This window comes from Acinonyx jubatus, chromosome B2 (genome assembly GCF_027475565.1).
Source record: "Acinonyx jubatus isolate Ajub_Pintada_27869175 chromosome B2, VMU_Ajub_asm_v1.0, whole genome shotgun sequence".
In the NCBI taxonomy this organism is placed as follows: domain Eukaryota; kingdom Metazoa; phylum Chordata; class Mammalia; order Carnivora; family Felidae; genus Acinonyx; species Acinonyx jubatus.
This window is the reverse complement of record NC_069385.1, coordinates 21,677,048-21,689,258: the sequence shown is the minus strand read 5'-3', so window position 1 is coordinate 21,689,258 and position 12,211 is coordinate 21,677,048. Positions and strand designations below refer to the sequence as shown.

General features: G+C 36.3%; 1 protein-coding gene across 10 annotated transcripts in view; it reads left to right on the top strand.

Annotated features, from left to right (window-relative positions):
• UTRN (utrophin) overlaps window positions 1–12,211 on the top strand; it is a 511,459-nt gene that overhangs the window by 196,003 nt on the left and 303,245 nt on the right. For all 10 annotated transcript variants that reach the window (XM_053222143.1, XM_053222139.1, XM_053222141.1 and 7 more), the window contains 2 exons: window positions 5,437–5,607; window positions 10,973–11,152. In XM_053222143.1, the coding sequence (XP_053078118.1) occupies window positions 5,437–5,607; window positions 10,973–11,152 (351 nt within the window). The remainder of the gene's footprint in view (window positions 1–5,436; window positions 5,608–10,972; window positions 11,153–12,211) is intronic.

The following is a 12,211-nucleotide window of genomic DNA, read 5'->3' as shown; positions in this document are numbered from 1 at the left end:
ATTTCCTGGACAACTTTGACTTCACTTCTGCAAGATAAAATTGCTGATGTGATATGTTTGTATCATTTTGATACACTGCACATCTGGAGCACATAGTGTAGAGCTTCTTTCTGTTATTAAACACCTGAAGTTTTTTTTTTAATCAAATATTATTGTATTTATTCATCAACTAGGCATTTTATGGATGGCAGTGGTAGTGTTGCTGGTTTTAATATTAATTCTCTAGTTGTAACCATGGTTTTAGAGTTAGGTCATTTTCTCATTCAACACAGTTGAGACTTTACTGTGTGTCAGGTATCATAGAGGCAGTGGTGATACAGTGGTGAGCAAAAACATAAATTATCTTTGTCTGCTAGAACTTAGGGTAGTGAAGGAAGAAAACATTAAACAAGTAGTCATACAAAGTAATGCCACATTAGCAGTCTGAAGTGTTATGAAGGAATGTGTATGGTGCTTGAAGAGTACAGGTACTTAGCAATTTGGCCCGGTCTGGAGTTATGAAAGCTTCCTTGAAGAAGTGGTGCATAAGCCGAGATCTGAAGGATGAGTAGGAATAGCCTCCTGAAAGCAGCGGAGGAGTCTTCTAGGTTGATGGAATGGTATGTGTAAAGGCCCTGTGGCAGGAGGCAGATGGTACATCTGTGTGGCTAAAGCAGAGACAGCAAGGATGGGGAACATGGTGCTGGAGTGAGGGGCAAGACGAGCACACTAGTGTCTTAGAGTTGTGATAAAGGTTTTAATCTCAAGAGCAAGCTCGTATATTTGCTTTTAAAAGGTCACTTACTGCGGTTTGGTGGATGAATTGGATAAAGGCAGGGATGGATGTGAAGAGAGCAGTTAGGAAGTCACTGTCGCGCTCTTACTGAGAAACAGTGGTGGCGTGAACTAGGGTGGGGCAGTGGAGATGGTAGGGGTGGATTGACTCAGACATATTTAAGAAGTGAAATGAGTAGGACTTGGTGATGGATTAGATGTGGGAGTACAGGGGAGAGGGAGATAAAGGATGACCCCTAGGTTTCTAGCTTGGTTACGTGGGAGATCATGGTGCCATAATTGGGAGGAGGCTCTGGAAGGAAAGGCAGAAACATGGAAAAATTATAAGCATGTATTGGGCATGTTCACATTTTAAGTGCCTTTGTGAGAATGAATTAAATATATCAGACACTCACAAAGTTATTCAAGTCTGGGGAATATATCTGGGCTGACGCTAGGAATTTTATGAGTCATCTGCATAGAGATGGTAATTAAAGTTTTCAGTGATGAGATTGTCTAGGGACAGGATATAGTGTGAAAGAAAAGCCTATATGAGCCACAAAATAAAAAATAAATGAGTGGGATTACAGCACACTTGATCTTAGCCAAAAGGCCGAGAAGTGATTGAGTGGGACTACATTAAACCAAAGAGCTCCTGCACAGCAAAAGAAACCATCAACGAAATGAAAAGCCAGCCTACAGAATGGGAAAAAAAAATGTTTGCAAGTCATATATATGATAATGGGTTAATATAAAAAAAATATAAAGAATTCATACAGCTCAATAGCAGAAAAGCAAATAATCCAATAAAAAATGGGCAGAGGACCTGAATAGGCATTGTTCCAAAGAAGACATAGAGTGGATCAAGAAGTACATGAAAAAGTGCTCAAACATGACTAATCATCAAGGAAATGCAAATCAAAGCCACAGTGAGATATGACCTTACACCTGTTAGATGAGTAGTGTCAAAAAGAGATAATTCCCAAGAGAATGTGGAGAAAAGAGAACCCTTGTGCACCACTGGTGGGAATGTAAATTGGTTCAACCACTGTGGAAGGCAGTATGCAGATTCCTAAAAAAATTAAAAATAGAAGTACCCAATGATCTGGTAATTCCACTTCTAGGTGTATATCCGACAGAAACAAAAAGACTACATTGAAGAGATATCTGCACCCTCATGTTGGCAGTCACACTATTTAGAATTGCCAAGGCAATTGCAAAGGAAACAGTCAACAAAACTAAAAGGCAACCAATGGAATGGGAAAAGATATTTGCAAATGACATATCAGACAAAGGGCTAGTATCCAAAATCTATAAAGAACTCACCGAACTCCACACCTGAAAAACAAATAATCCAGTGAAGAAATGGCAGAAAACATGAATATACACTTCTCTAAAGAAGACATCCAGATGGCCAATAGGCACATGAAAAGATGCTCAACGTCGCTCCTCATCAGGGAAATACAAATCAAAACCACACTCAGATATCACCTTATGCCAGTCAGAGTGGCCAAAATGAACAAATCAGGGGACTATAGATGCTGGAGAGGGTGTGGAGAAACGGGAACCCTCTTGCACTGTTGGTGGGAATGCAAACTGATGCAGCCGCTCTGGAAAACAGTGTGGAGGTTCCTCAAAAAATTAAAAATCTACCCTAGCAGTAGCACTGCTAGGAATTTACTCAGGGATACAGGAGTGCTGATGCATAGGGGCACTTGTACCCCAATTTTTGTAGCAGCACTCTCAACAGTAGCCAAATTACGGAAAGAGCCTAAATGTCCATCAACTGATGAATGGATAAAGAAGTTGTGGTTTATATACACAATGGAGTACTACGTGGCAATGAGAAAGAATGAAATATGGCCTTTTGTAGCAACGTGGATGGAACTGGAGAGTGTTATGCTAAGTGAAATAAGTCATAGAGAGAAAGACAGATACCATATGTTTTCACTCTGATGTGGATCCTGAGAAACTTAACAGAAGACCATGGGGGAGGGGATGGAAAAAAAAAAAGAGAGAGAGAGAGAGCCAAAGCATAAGAGACTCTTAAAAACTGAGAATAAACTGAGGGTTGATGGGGAGTGGGAGGGAGGGGAGGGTGGGTGATGGGGGTGCAGATACCTCTTCAAAATACTGATTTTTGTTTCCTGTGGATATATACACCAAAGTAGGATCACTGGATCATATGGTAGTTTTATTTTTAATGTTTTGAAAAACCACCATACTGTTTTCCATAATTGTATACTTGAAATCTGCTAAAAGAGTAGATGTTCCATGTTTTCACTACAAAAAAAGGTAACTATTGGAGATGATGGATGCATTAATTAGCTTGATTATGGTAATCATTTCACTTAAGATGATCACATGGTACAAACGAAATATGCATCTATGAAACTACAGTCAGTAGCAAGAAGTGGTAACACCAGGAGAGTTCTGGGACAGGAAAGCCAGGGAAAAAGGGTATTTTGAGAATGAGTGTAGGCACTGGTTTTGAATTCTTAAACATTAAATATGATGTCCATTTAAAAATGTCCATTTAGATCTGTTGCCCTTGGAGTCATTATTGAGCTTAGCAGAGGCCTTATCTATGAAGTGATAGGGACAGAAGCCAGAATGGGAGGAGGTAAGAAATGTGAGGGAGGTAAGAAAATGGTTTTGAGGACTGGTGAGGGAAAGATAGGAGAGAGGATGATCTCAGGGGAGTTGGAGCCAAGGAAGGGAGTTTTGCTTTTTTTTAAAAAACATGAGAGACTTGAGTATGTTTCATAGCTGATGGGAATAATCCTATTGAGAGGGAATGGTTGAATATCTAAGAGGGAGAAGGATAAATGCATAGGTAAAAGCTTTACAACTTGAAACTGCTTAATTCAGTATGCACTAGGTCTTAAAATGTATTGATTAGACTAGGAAGAGCAGATTGTTATAAATTGAACTGTAAATTATTTTCTTCTTGGAATATACAAATCTTTGGTAGCATTAAGTTTTATGATGATTGTATAGCTGCCTGGGCATGTCAAAGTCAGATAAGATCCTTTGAATACCTAATATCTTTTAATATAAATCATGTATTTGTCTCCTAAAGTCTGCATTGAGGGGCTATTAATTTAAAGTCATGAATTTTAATTAAACTCTGTAGGAAAAAATATTTCACTCTTAAGAAGGAATTTAATAATGATCAATCCTTGAGGTATGAAAGAGTAAAAATGAACCTAGGGGACCAGAAAAAAGAAATGTAATTCCATGTTACTTATTAAGAAAATTCAGTCTTTATGTCATTTAAGAAAATTTCATCTCATACATGACTTATCTCTCTACTACTTTTGCAAATTGCATCTACCTATGTGCACATAAAAAGAACACACTTTTACTTATGTATTGTGTTGTGATGCCCTTAAAAATGTTATCTCAGCTTTAGATTACGAGTGATGCTTTGAGAGTACCATCATGTAATGTAAGGGGTCAGACCAGGCTCAACCAATGGCCATGCCCCCCTTATCATGGCCTTAGCATCCTTAAGCTTCACCGCCCTGATCTGCAAAGTAGAAGGGATAGGGCCTATCACAGAGGCTGTTGTGGGTTTTATTGTATAGCATGTATAAGATTCTCCAGTGTAACACGGGAGCTATGTTAAGAGCCTGGTAGGGGCGCCTGGGTTGGTTAAGTGACCGACTTGATTTTGGCTCAGGTCATGATCTCATGGTTCATAAGACCGAGCCCTGTGTTGGGCTCTGTGCTGACAAGGTGTAGGTGGCTTGGGATTCCCTCTCCTTTCTCTCTCTCTCTCTCTCAAAATAAATAAACATTACAAAAAGAGCCTGGTAAATGTTAGTTCAGTTGATTTTGCTTTCTGTCAACCACAAAAACAATTTAATAATAGAGGTTTATGTTGCATAGTTATTTATTATATTTTAAGTTAAATAGTTAATTACAAAACATAATTATGAAAATCATGCTATTCCCCCCTCAAATTTCTAGGCCAAAGTATATGTGTGTGTGTGTGTGTGTGTGTGTGTGTGTGTGTGTGTGTGTGTGTGTTTTAAAGTTTATTTATTTTGAGAGAGAGAGAGAGAGAGAGAGAGATCATGAGTGTGTAAGAGGGGCAGAGAGAGAGGGAGAGAGAATCCCAAACAGGCTCTGCAGTCAGCATAGAGCCGAATGCAGGGCTCAATCTCACAAACTGTAAAATATGACCTAAACTGAAATCCAGAGTCAGATGCTTAACCAGCTGAGCCACCTAGGGAGTCCTGTGTGTGTTTTTAAACAGACTTCTTTGAGAGGACTGTGAGGCATCTTCTGTTTAAAATAATAAAAGATACCATTTACTGATTCCTTAACTTTGTTACAAGGACTGGGCCAAGTCCTTTGTCATTTAATACTCTGTTGACAACTTTTCAGGGCTTTGCCTCTGCCAAGGTCACTTAGAAAGAAAGTGGGAAGAGCTAAAATGAAACGCCAAGATTGCCTGACATTTAACTTCTATGGTATATTGTCCTCCTGTGGAGATGTAAGAATGGAGTGATTCTAGGTGCGAGAGAGAAGGGTTATGTATGTCTTGGGGTTTAAGTATGAGTAGAGTTTGGATCTTTAGTTATTACTTGGATTCACTCCTATCATGTTTATTTCTCTCTCTCTCTCTCTCTCTCTCTCTCTCTCTCTCTCTCTCTCAATCCCTCCCCTTTTCAGGTGACAGAGGGAAAACAGGAACTGGAAAGAGCATCACAGTTGGCCCGGAAAATGAAGAAAGAGGCTGCTTCTCTCTCTGAGTGGCTCTCTGTCACCGAAGCTGAGTTGGTACAGAAATCCACTTCAGAAAGTTTGCTTGGCGACTTGGATATAGAAATCTCCTGGGCTAAAGTAAGTTGTAGTTCAGGTTACCTGCCAGTATTATGCCAGGGTCACCTGTGGCATTTTGTTCAGGATGTCATTTATCTCCATTTCATATTAAACATAGCCTTTTCTTGTTTCCCATTATTTTTCCACCTCTGTGTGTTAAGAAAGAAGAAAAGAACATTAAAAACAACAATTTTAAGAAGATATTCCTACTTTGATTCCAAAAGCATTAAACTCATGGCTCATCAGTAAGGCCTTTATAGTCATTGAGCTCATGTGGTACTTGAAAACAATCATTGCCTTCAAAATTGGTGACACTTTTTGAGTATTCATTTTTCACAAAGGATTGTGCTGAATTTATTTATTAATTCTCTGTAGTAACTTTTGTGCCAGCAACAAATCTTCCTACTGCAAACTACCTGATATAAAGAGCATAGGAACAGAATTAAAAAAAAAGAAAACCAATAAAAGATCTAAGAGTGTTCTGTAGCTCTGTAGTAATTTTGAAGTCACAGAGATTAGAGAGTAGATTTGCCAATTCTCCCTTTTGAGGTGGACAAAGAATTGAATAGAACACAAAGTAGTTTTATTTTTAACCAACGCATTCTCTTTTCCTAAATTTATTTCCCAAGAAGCATGTATAGTAGAGATACATGCTGAGTATAAATGTTCGATACGGTGACAGAAATTTATTTCAAGTCACAGGTATCAGTTTTGACATCTACAGGTGTTTGCTTGTGGAAAGTGAAGAGAAGGTCCTGGGTGATACAGCCGCTTCTTAATTTGAATACTTCGTGGAGAGGACCCTCGAAAGCAAGTCCAGATACGAGGCAGTAGAATCGCTCAAGAAAAGTATAGTTCTGCGTGGGCTGTGTGAGGTGACAAAGTTGTGGAAGAGGGGATGTAGGAAGGAAAGGAAGAACGCTGGAATTTGTGGGTGTGCCGTGGATGATAATATGTATTAATATTGCAAAAGCAAAGGCACCCCCAATTTTTTTTTGTTAAATTTAAGTTTTTCTTTTTTTTTTTTAATTTTTTTAATGTTTATTTATTATTTTTGAGAGAGAGAGAGAGAGAAGGGGAGGGGCAGAGAGAGAGGAAGACACAGAATCCGAAGCAGGCTCCAGGCTCTGTGCTGTCAGCACAGAACCCGATGTGGGGCTTGAACTCAGAAACCATGAGATCGTGACCTGAGCGGAAGTCAGATGCTTAACTGACTAAGCCACCCAGGCGCCCCTGCTAAATTTAAGTTTTTCAAGGAAATATTATCTTCTTTGTACATTTTGAAAGCTGTTATTTTCTTATGTTTTTAAAAATTTATTTATTTGAGAGAGTGAGTGCACACGAGAGTGTGGGAAGGCCAGAGAAAGAGGGAGAGAGACAGAATCCTAAGCAGGCTTCTTAGGATTGTCAGTGTGGAGCCCAACGCGTGGGGCTCAAACCCATGAAACCTGAGATCATGACCTGGGGCAAAATCAAGTCAGACACTCAACCAACTGAGCCACCCAGGCACCCTGCCATTATTTTCTTATTAATAACTGAAGTCCTATAGGCTAATTGAATGACACATGCATAGTGTAATTTAAAAAGATAGAAGCAGGGCTCCTGGGTGGCTCAGTCAGTTAAACGTCTTGACTCTTGCTTTCGGCTCAGGTCATGATCTCACAGTCCTTGGGACAGAGCCCCCCGTGGGGTTCTGCACTGACAGTGCAGAGCCGGCTTGAGATTCTCTCTCTGTCCCTGTCTCCCTGCCCCACCCCCACTCTCTCTCGCTCTATCACTCTCTCTCTCAAAATAAATAAATAAACTTTAAAATAAGAAGACAGAAGCAAAAATAATTTATAATCCAAGAATATACTGCTTTCATTTTAGTTTTTTATAGGCACATACATACAAACATGCATGGCCACAAACATTTACAAATAATTATATTGTGTCTAATGTTTTTTGACCTTGTTTCGAAAAACCTTTATCTTTAATATTCTACTTGCAAGTATTTTTGTATCACACATTGGAGAAGCATGGTATTTTATTGCGTACTTTTTATTGTCCCATTCCCATTTATTTCCATAAATTAGTGCCAATTTTCACTATTGTAAAAAATGCTGTGAAGCTTAATCATAGCATACATTTATAATTATTTCTTGAGGAAAAATTCTTAGCCTTAAAAATATTGGCCAAGGGATATATTGATTTAAAATTCTAATACATACTATGAAATTGCCCTTCAGAAATGTACCCACCAGCTGTGAGTGAGAATTCCTACTTGCTTAACAGCAGGCAAATATCATGTTTTAGTTATTTACTACATTTTCCAAAGGTTAGAGGCCATTTATAGCTCTTTTTAAAAAATTGCCTTTTTGTCGTTTTGACCATTTTGGTCTTTTCATTTAGAGCTCTTGACCTATTGCAATTATAAATACTTAGTGTGTTGTATATTGTTCCACTTTTCTTAATCTTTTTTATTTTTCATTTATTATTATTATTATTTTTTTGCCATTGCGCTTTCCTTTCTGTTCTGTATGTTTTTTTTAAACCACTGTATTATGTATTTTTTAAAGAATACATTCATATTTTTCTTCATTGTTTCTGCTTTTAGTGCTTATAAAAGCCAACACTATTCTCTACTGCAAGGTTGTATAACTATTCACTTATATTTTCTTCTAGCTCTTTTATAGTTTCATCTTTTACCTTTAATGTTTTAATCCAGTGGAATTTATTTTGGTATATATCATGAGGTAAGGTTCTAACCTTGTTTTCTGAATAGTTAACCATGTATCTCAGCACTATTTATTAATTATCATTTCCCCACTGATTTGACATGCTAAATTCTTTTTTTTTTTTTTGCCTGTTGCTTTGCTTCACTGATCTGACCCTCTGAATTGTTCTTCAGCTGTTTAACTATATGGTTTCATGATATATTTCAACATGTAGCTAATGGATTCCCTGTCTTTATGCTTCTGTTTTTTTATATACTTATATAAATTTTAGAATTATTAATCTGAAATTATTAAAAAATTCTGTTAGAGAGTGACTGGGTGGCTCAGTCGGTTAAGTGTCTGACTCTTGATTTCAGCTCAAGTCATGATCTCACAGTGGTGAGATCAAGCCCCACATTGGGCTCCACTGTAGGCTCTGTGCTGGGTTCCATGCTGGGCTGCAGCATACTTAAGATTCTCTCTCCCCCTTTCCCTCTGCTCTTCTCCTGTTGGAGTTTGCATATGCATGCTGTCTCTCTCTCAAACAAAATTCCGTTAGAAATTTGGTTTGAATTGCCATAAATTTATAGACTTGTTTTCAGGGGAATTAATATCTCTGTTATAATAAGTCTTTTTAGTAACATGGTATGTTTCATTCCCCCCCCCCCAATGTTTTAACATTCTATATAATGCTTTGGTTTTTTCCTTCAAAAACATTATGTATGGGTGCAAAGATGTTTATTCCTACATATTTATTTGTTTTTGTAAGTGTATAAAAAGTATGCTTTGTCTTTACTACTAATTACTTATGGCTTGTACATAGGTCATACTGATTTTTGCAGATTTAATTTTTAATCATTCATCTTTGTGTACTCAAATCAATTCAGTTAATTTTTTACTCATATCAATTCAGTTAGTTGATTCTCATAATTTTTTAAGGGAAAGACTTAAAATAATGGTATGTTTGTCTCTTCTGGAACTATTCAATTTTAAATTCCCATTTAATCTTATTTCAGGTTTGAAATAATGAAGATGGTAAATACAAGTCACAAATTCATAGCACATTTTTTTCACTTGAGTAAATCAAATGGAACATTAGTATGTAACATAATCACCCACTTTTTCAATATTGTTTTCAGATTTAAGAAACATTAATATTTCACAGCATTTTAATGTATTTACACTTAAAATTTATATAAAATTTTTTCAATGTAAAAATATAATATTTTCATTCCTGAACTTTAATACTATTTTTATTTGATAGCTTAAATATTATTATTTTCAGTGTAGTCATTTTCTTTACAGTAGTCTGTTAGCACAGATAGTTGTATATAATGTTTACATTTAATTTCTTGTTAATTATTTTTATAGTTCTTAAAGACTGTTCCAGTCAATCAGTACATTGCCACTGAAGGTATATAGAAAGCCTTAACTGCAGAGAGAGTGGCTGTGGGTTTTGTTTTTTTTTTTTCTCCCTTCTGGAGAAGAATATTTTAGTGTCTTTATAAGTATACCAGTATTTGATATAGCCAAGTGAATGTTTAAACCTTGACTGATTTGGGAATTTGCAATTTTTATGCCTTCCAAAATGAAATTTAGTGATGTGAGATTAAATATAAATGAGCTCCTTGAAATGATTTGTTTAAGTGTTGGTTAAAAAAGGTACAATAGCAGTGGGATGGATATGCTTATGTTACCTTTTGATTGAAACAACTTTGTAGTTTTAATTTTGGGATCCAGCATCTTTGCTATATTTCTCTGAGTATGTGTCCTTTTTTAAAAAGTATTTATTGATTTATTGATTTTGAGAGAGAGAAAAGAGTATTTATTTATTTTGAAAGAGAGAGAGAGAGAGAGAGAGAGAATGAGAGAGAGAGAGAGAGAGAGAGAGAGAGAGAGAGAGAATCCCATGCAGGCTCTGCGCTGGTGGTATGGGGCTCAAACTCATGAGCTGTGAGATCATGACCTGAGCTAAAGTCGGTCGCTTAACCAGCTGAGCCACCCAAATGCCCCTTGCTGAGTACACATCTTGCCTGGTCAAATTTATGAATGTGTGAATCAAGTTATCATTATACCATCCAGAGTATTATTTTTGCCTATGACAGTTGTTAACTACAGCTTAGATGTGCTGGTTCTCTTATGATTTAGTTACGATAAAATATTTTTTGTAATTCTTATACAACAGATTATATATTAAGTCACCCAGTGCAGGGTGTTATCCTTGTAAATAAAGGTAGTATGTATCAGTAGTTTCCTGTAGTAGTCAAGGAGATAAATTCATTATGAAACTTTCAGACTTACGAGTTCTGGAATAGTTCAGCTTTGCCATCTTATAGTGACTGAATATAAAATTGATTCTTTAGGTCTAAAATTATGATGAGGACACTTGGTGTTTGTGTGTAATAAATGGAATTTGTACTTAAAGTGAACAAAACTCAGATTTTTTACAGCTGAGTTTGTTACTTTTTTGTATTTGCATAATTCAGTGTTTTAATTTTTGTTAGGAATTGAAGAACCCTGAACATTTAGTAGGTTGTGGAACATTGGAAACCTTTCAGATATTGTAAATTATCTGGGGGACTCGTGGACTGCATGCATATATGGAAGAAAAGTTCTTTAAAAATTAAAGTTGGATGAACATTTATAATGTTCTGAAACATCAAGTGGGTGTTGGTATTTTTATTTTCTAGAATATCCTGAAGGATCTGGAAAAGAGAAAAGCTGATTTAAATGCCATCACAGAGAGTAGTACTGCCCTCCAGAACTTGATCGAGGGCAGTGAGCCTGTTTTAGAAGAGAGGCTTTGTGTCCTTAGGGCTGGGTGGAGCCGCGTCCGTACCTGGACAGAGGACTGGTGCAGTACGCTGATGGTATGTTTCAGGATAAAATTTTGTCTCCTTTAGTTGCTGAAAAACCAATACAGCTTTGATTGGAAGTTTAAATCCTGTCTTCTGTGTGTCACAATAATGTTTTGCTTCAAGAGAATTAATTTCATTAAACTACATTTTATTTTTTCATTTGAAAAGATAGTAAATTTCTAGGGTGAAAAATGTCTCTGTTAAGTAATACACCATTTGTGATACACATAGAAATATGTACTTTAATATCTTAATAAGTGTACCTCTCTTGTTATATTTTAATGATTTGGTATTATATTTATTGTCATGCTTTCACAAACCATATATATATATAATACTTATTATGTTCTAATAATGGCATACTAGTTAAGAGCACAGGTTTTAGCATCTCATGGCCTAAGTAAAAATTTTGACTAGTAGCTGGGTGACATTGGTCAAGTCACTTAAAGCTCTCTAAATCTCATTTTTCTCATATGTAAATGGGCATTATTATAATTTCAACCTCATACAGTTTTTGTGAGGATTATGTGACAAGAAACATGTATAAATAACTAGATAGCTATACTTAAAACAACCAATTTTTGATATTATGGTGTTGATTATGATAATTGTTAAATGTTTTATGTTGTTAGTCTTTAGTTATTCCGCTGTTAATCATTACCTGGATAGAGTGACCTGTTAAATTTCACAGTGGTTTTCTGTTCCTCTTATACTAACAATGAATATGGCAGCCTCCCTCTTTCTTCCCTCAGAGGGAATTTCATTTATAAATTATCATTTTGTTTTGACATATCTGGGATAGGACTTTTTTCAAATTCATAGAATTACTGGGTAATAAATAGAGATAGAAAAAAATAAATTATTGTGTGTTTGAGCATTTACTGGAATCAATCATAATGTGTAGGGCATTGAAGTTCATGGGATCATGTCTTGATTGGTGAGAACCGTACCCAGAATCGATTATTAAGAACAAAGCTTGGGTAAATTACTTAAATCTTGCTACATTTTAATTCCCCTATATATAAAATTGGAATAAGAGAACATACCTTACAGAGTTCTTAAATGTTAAAT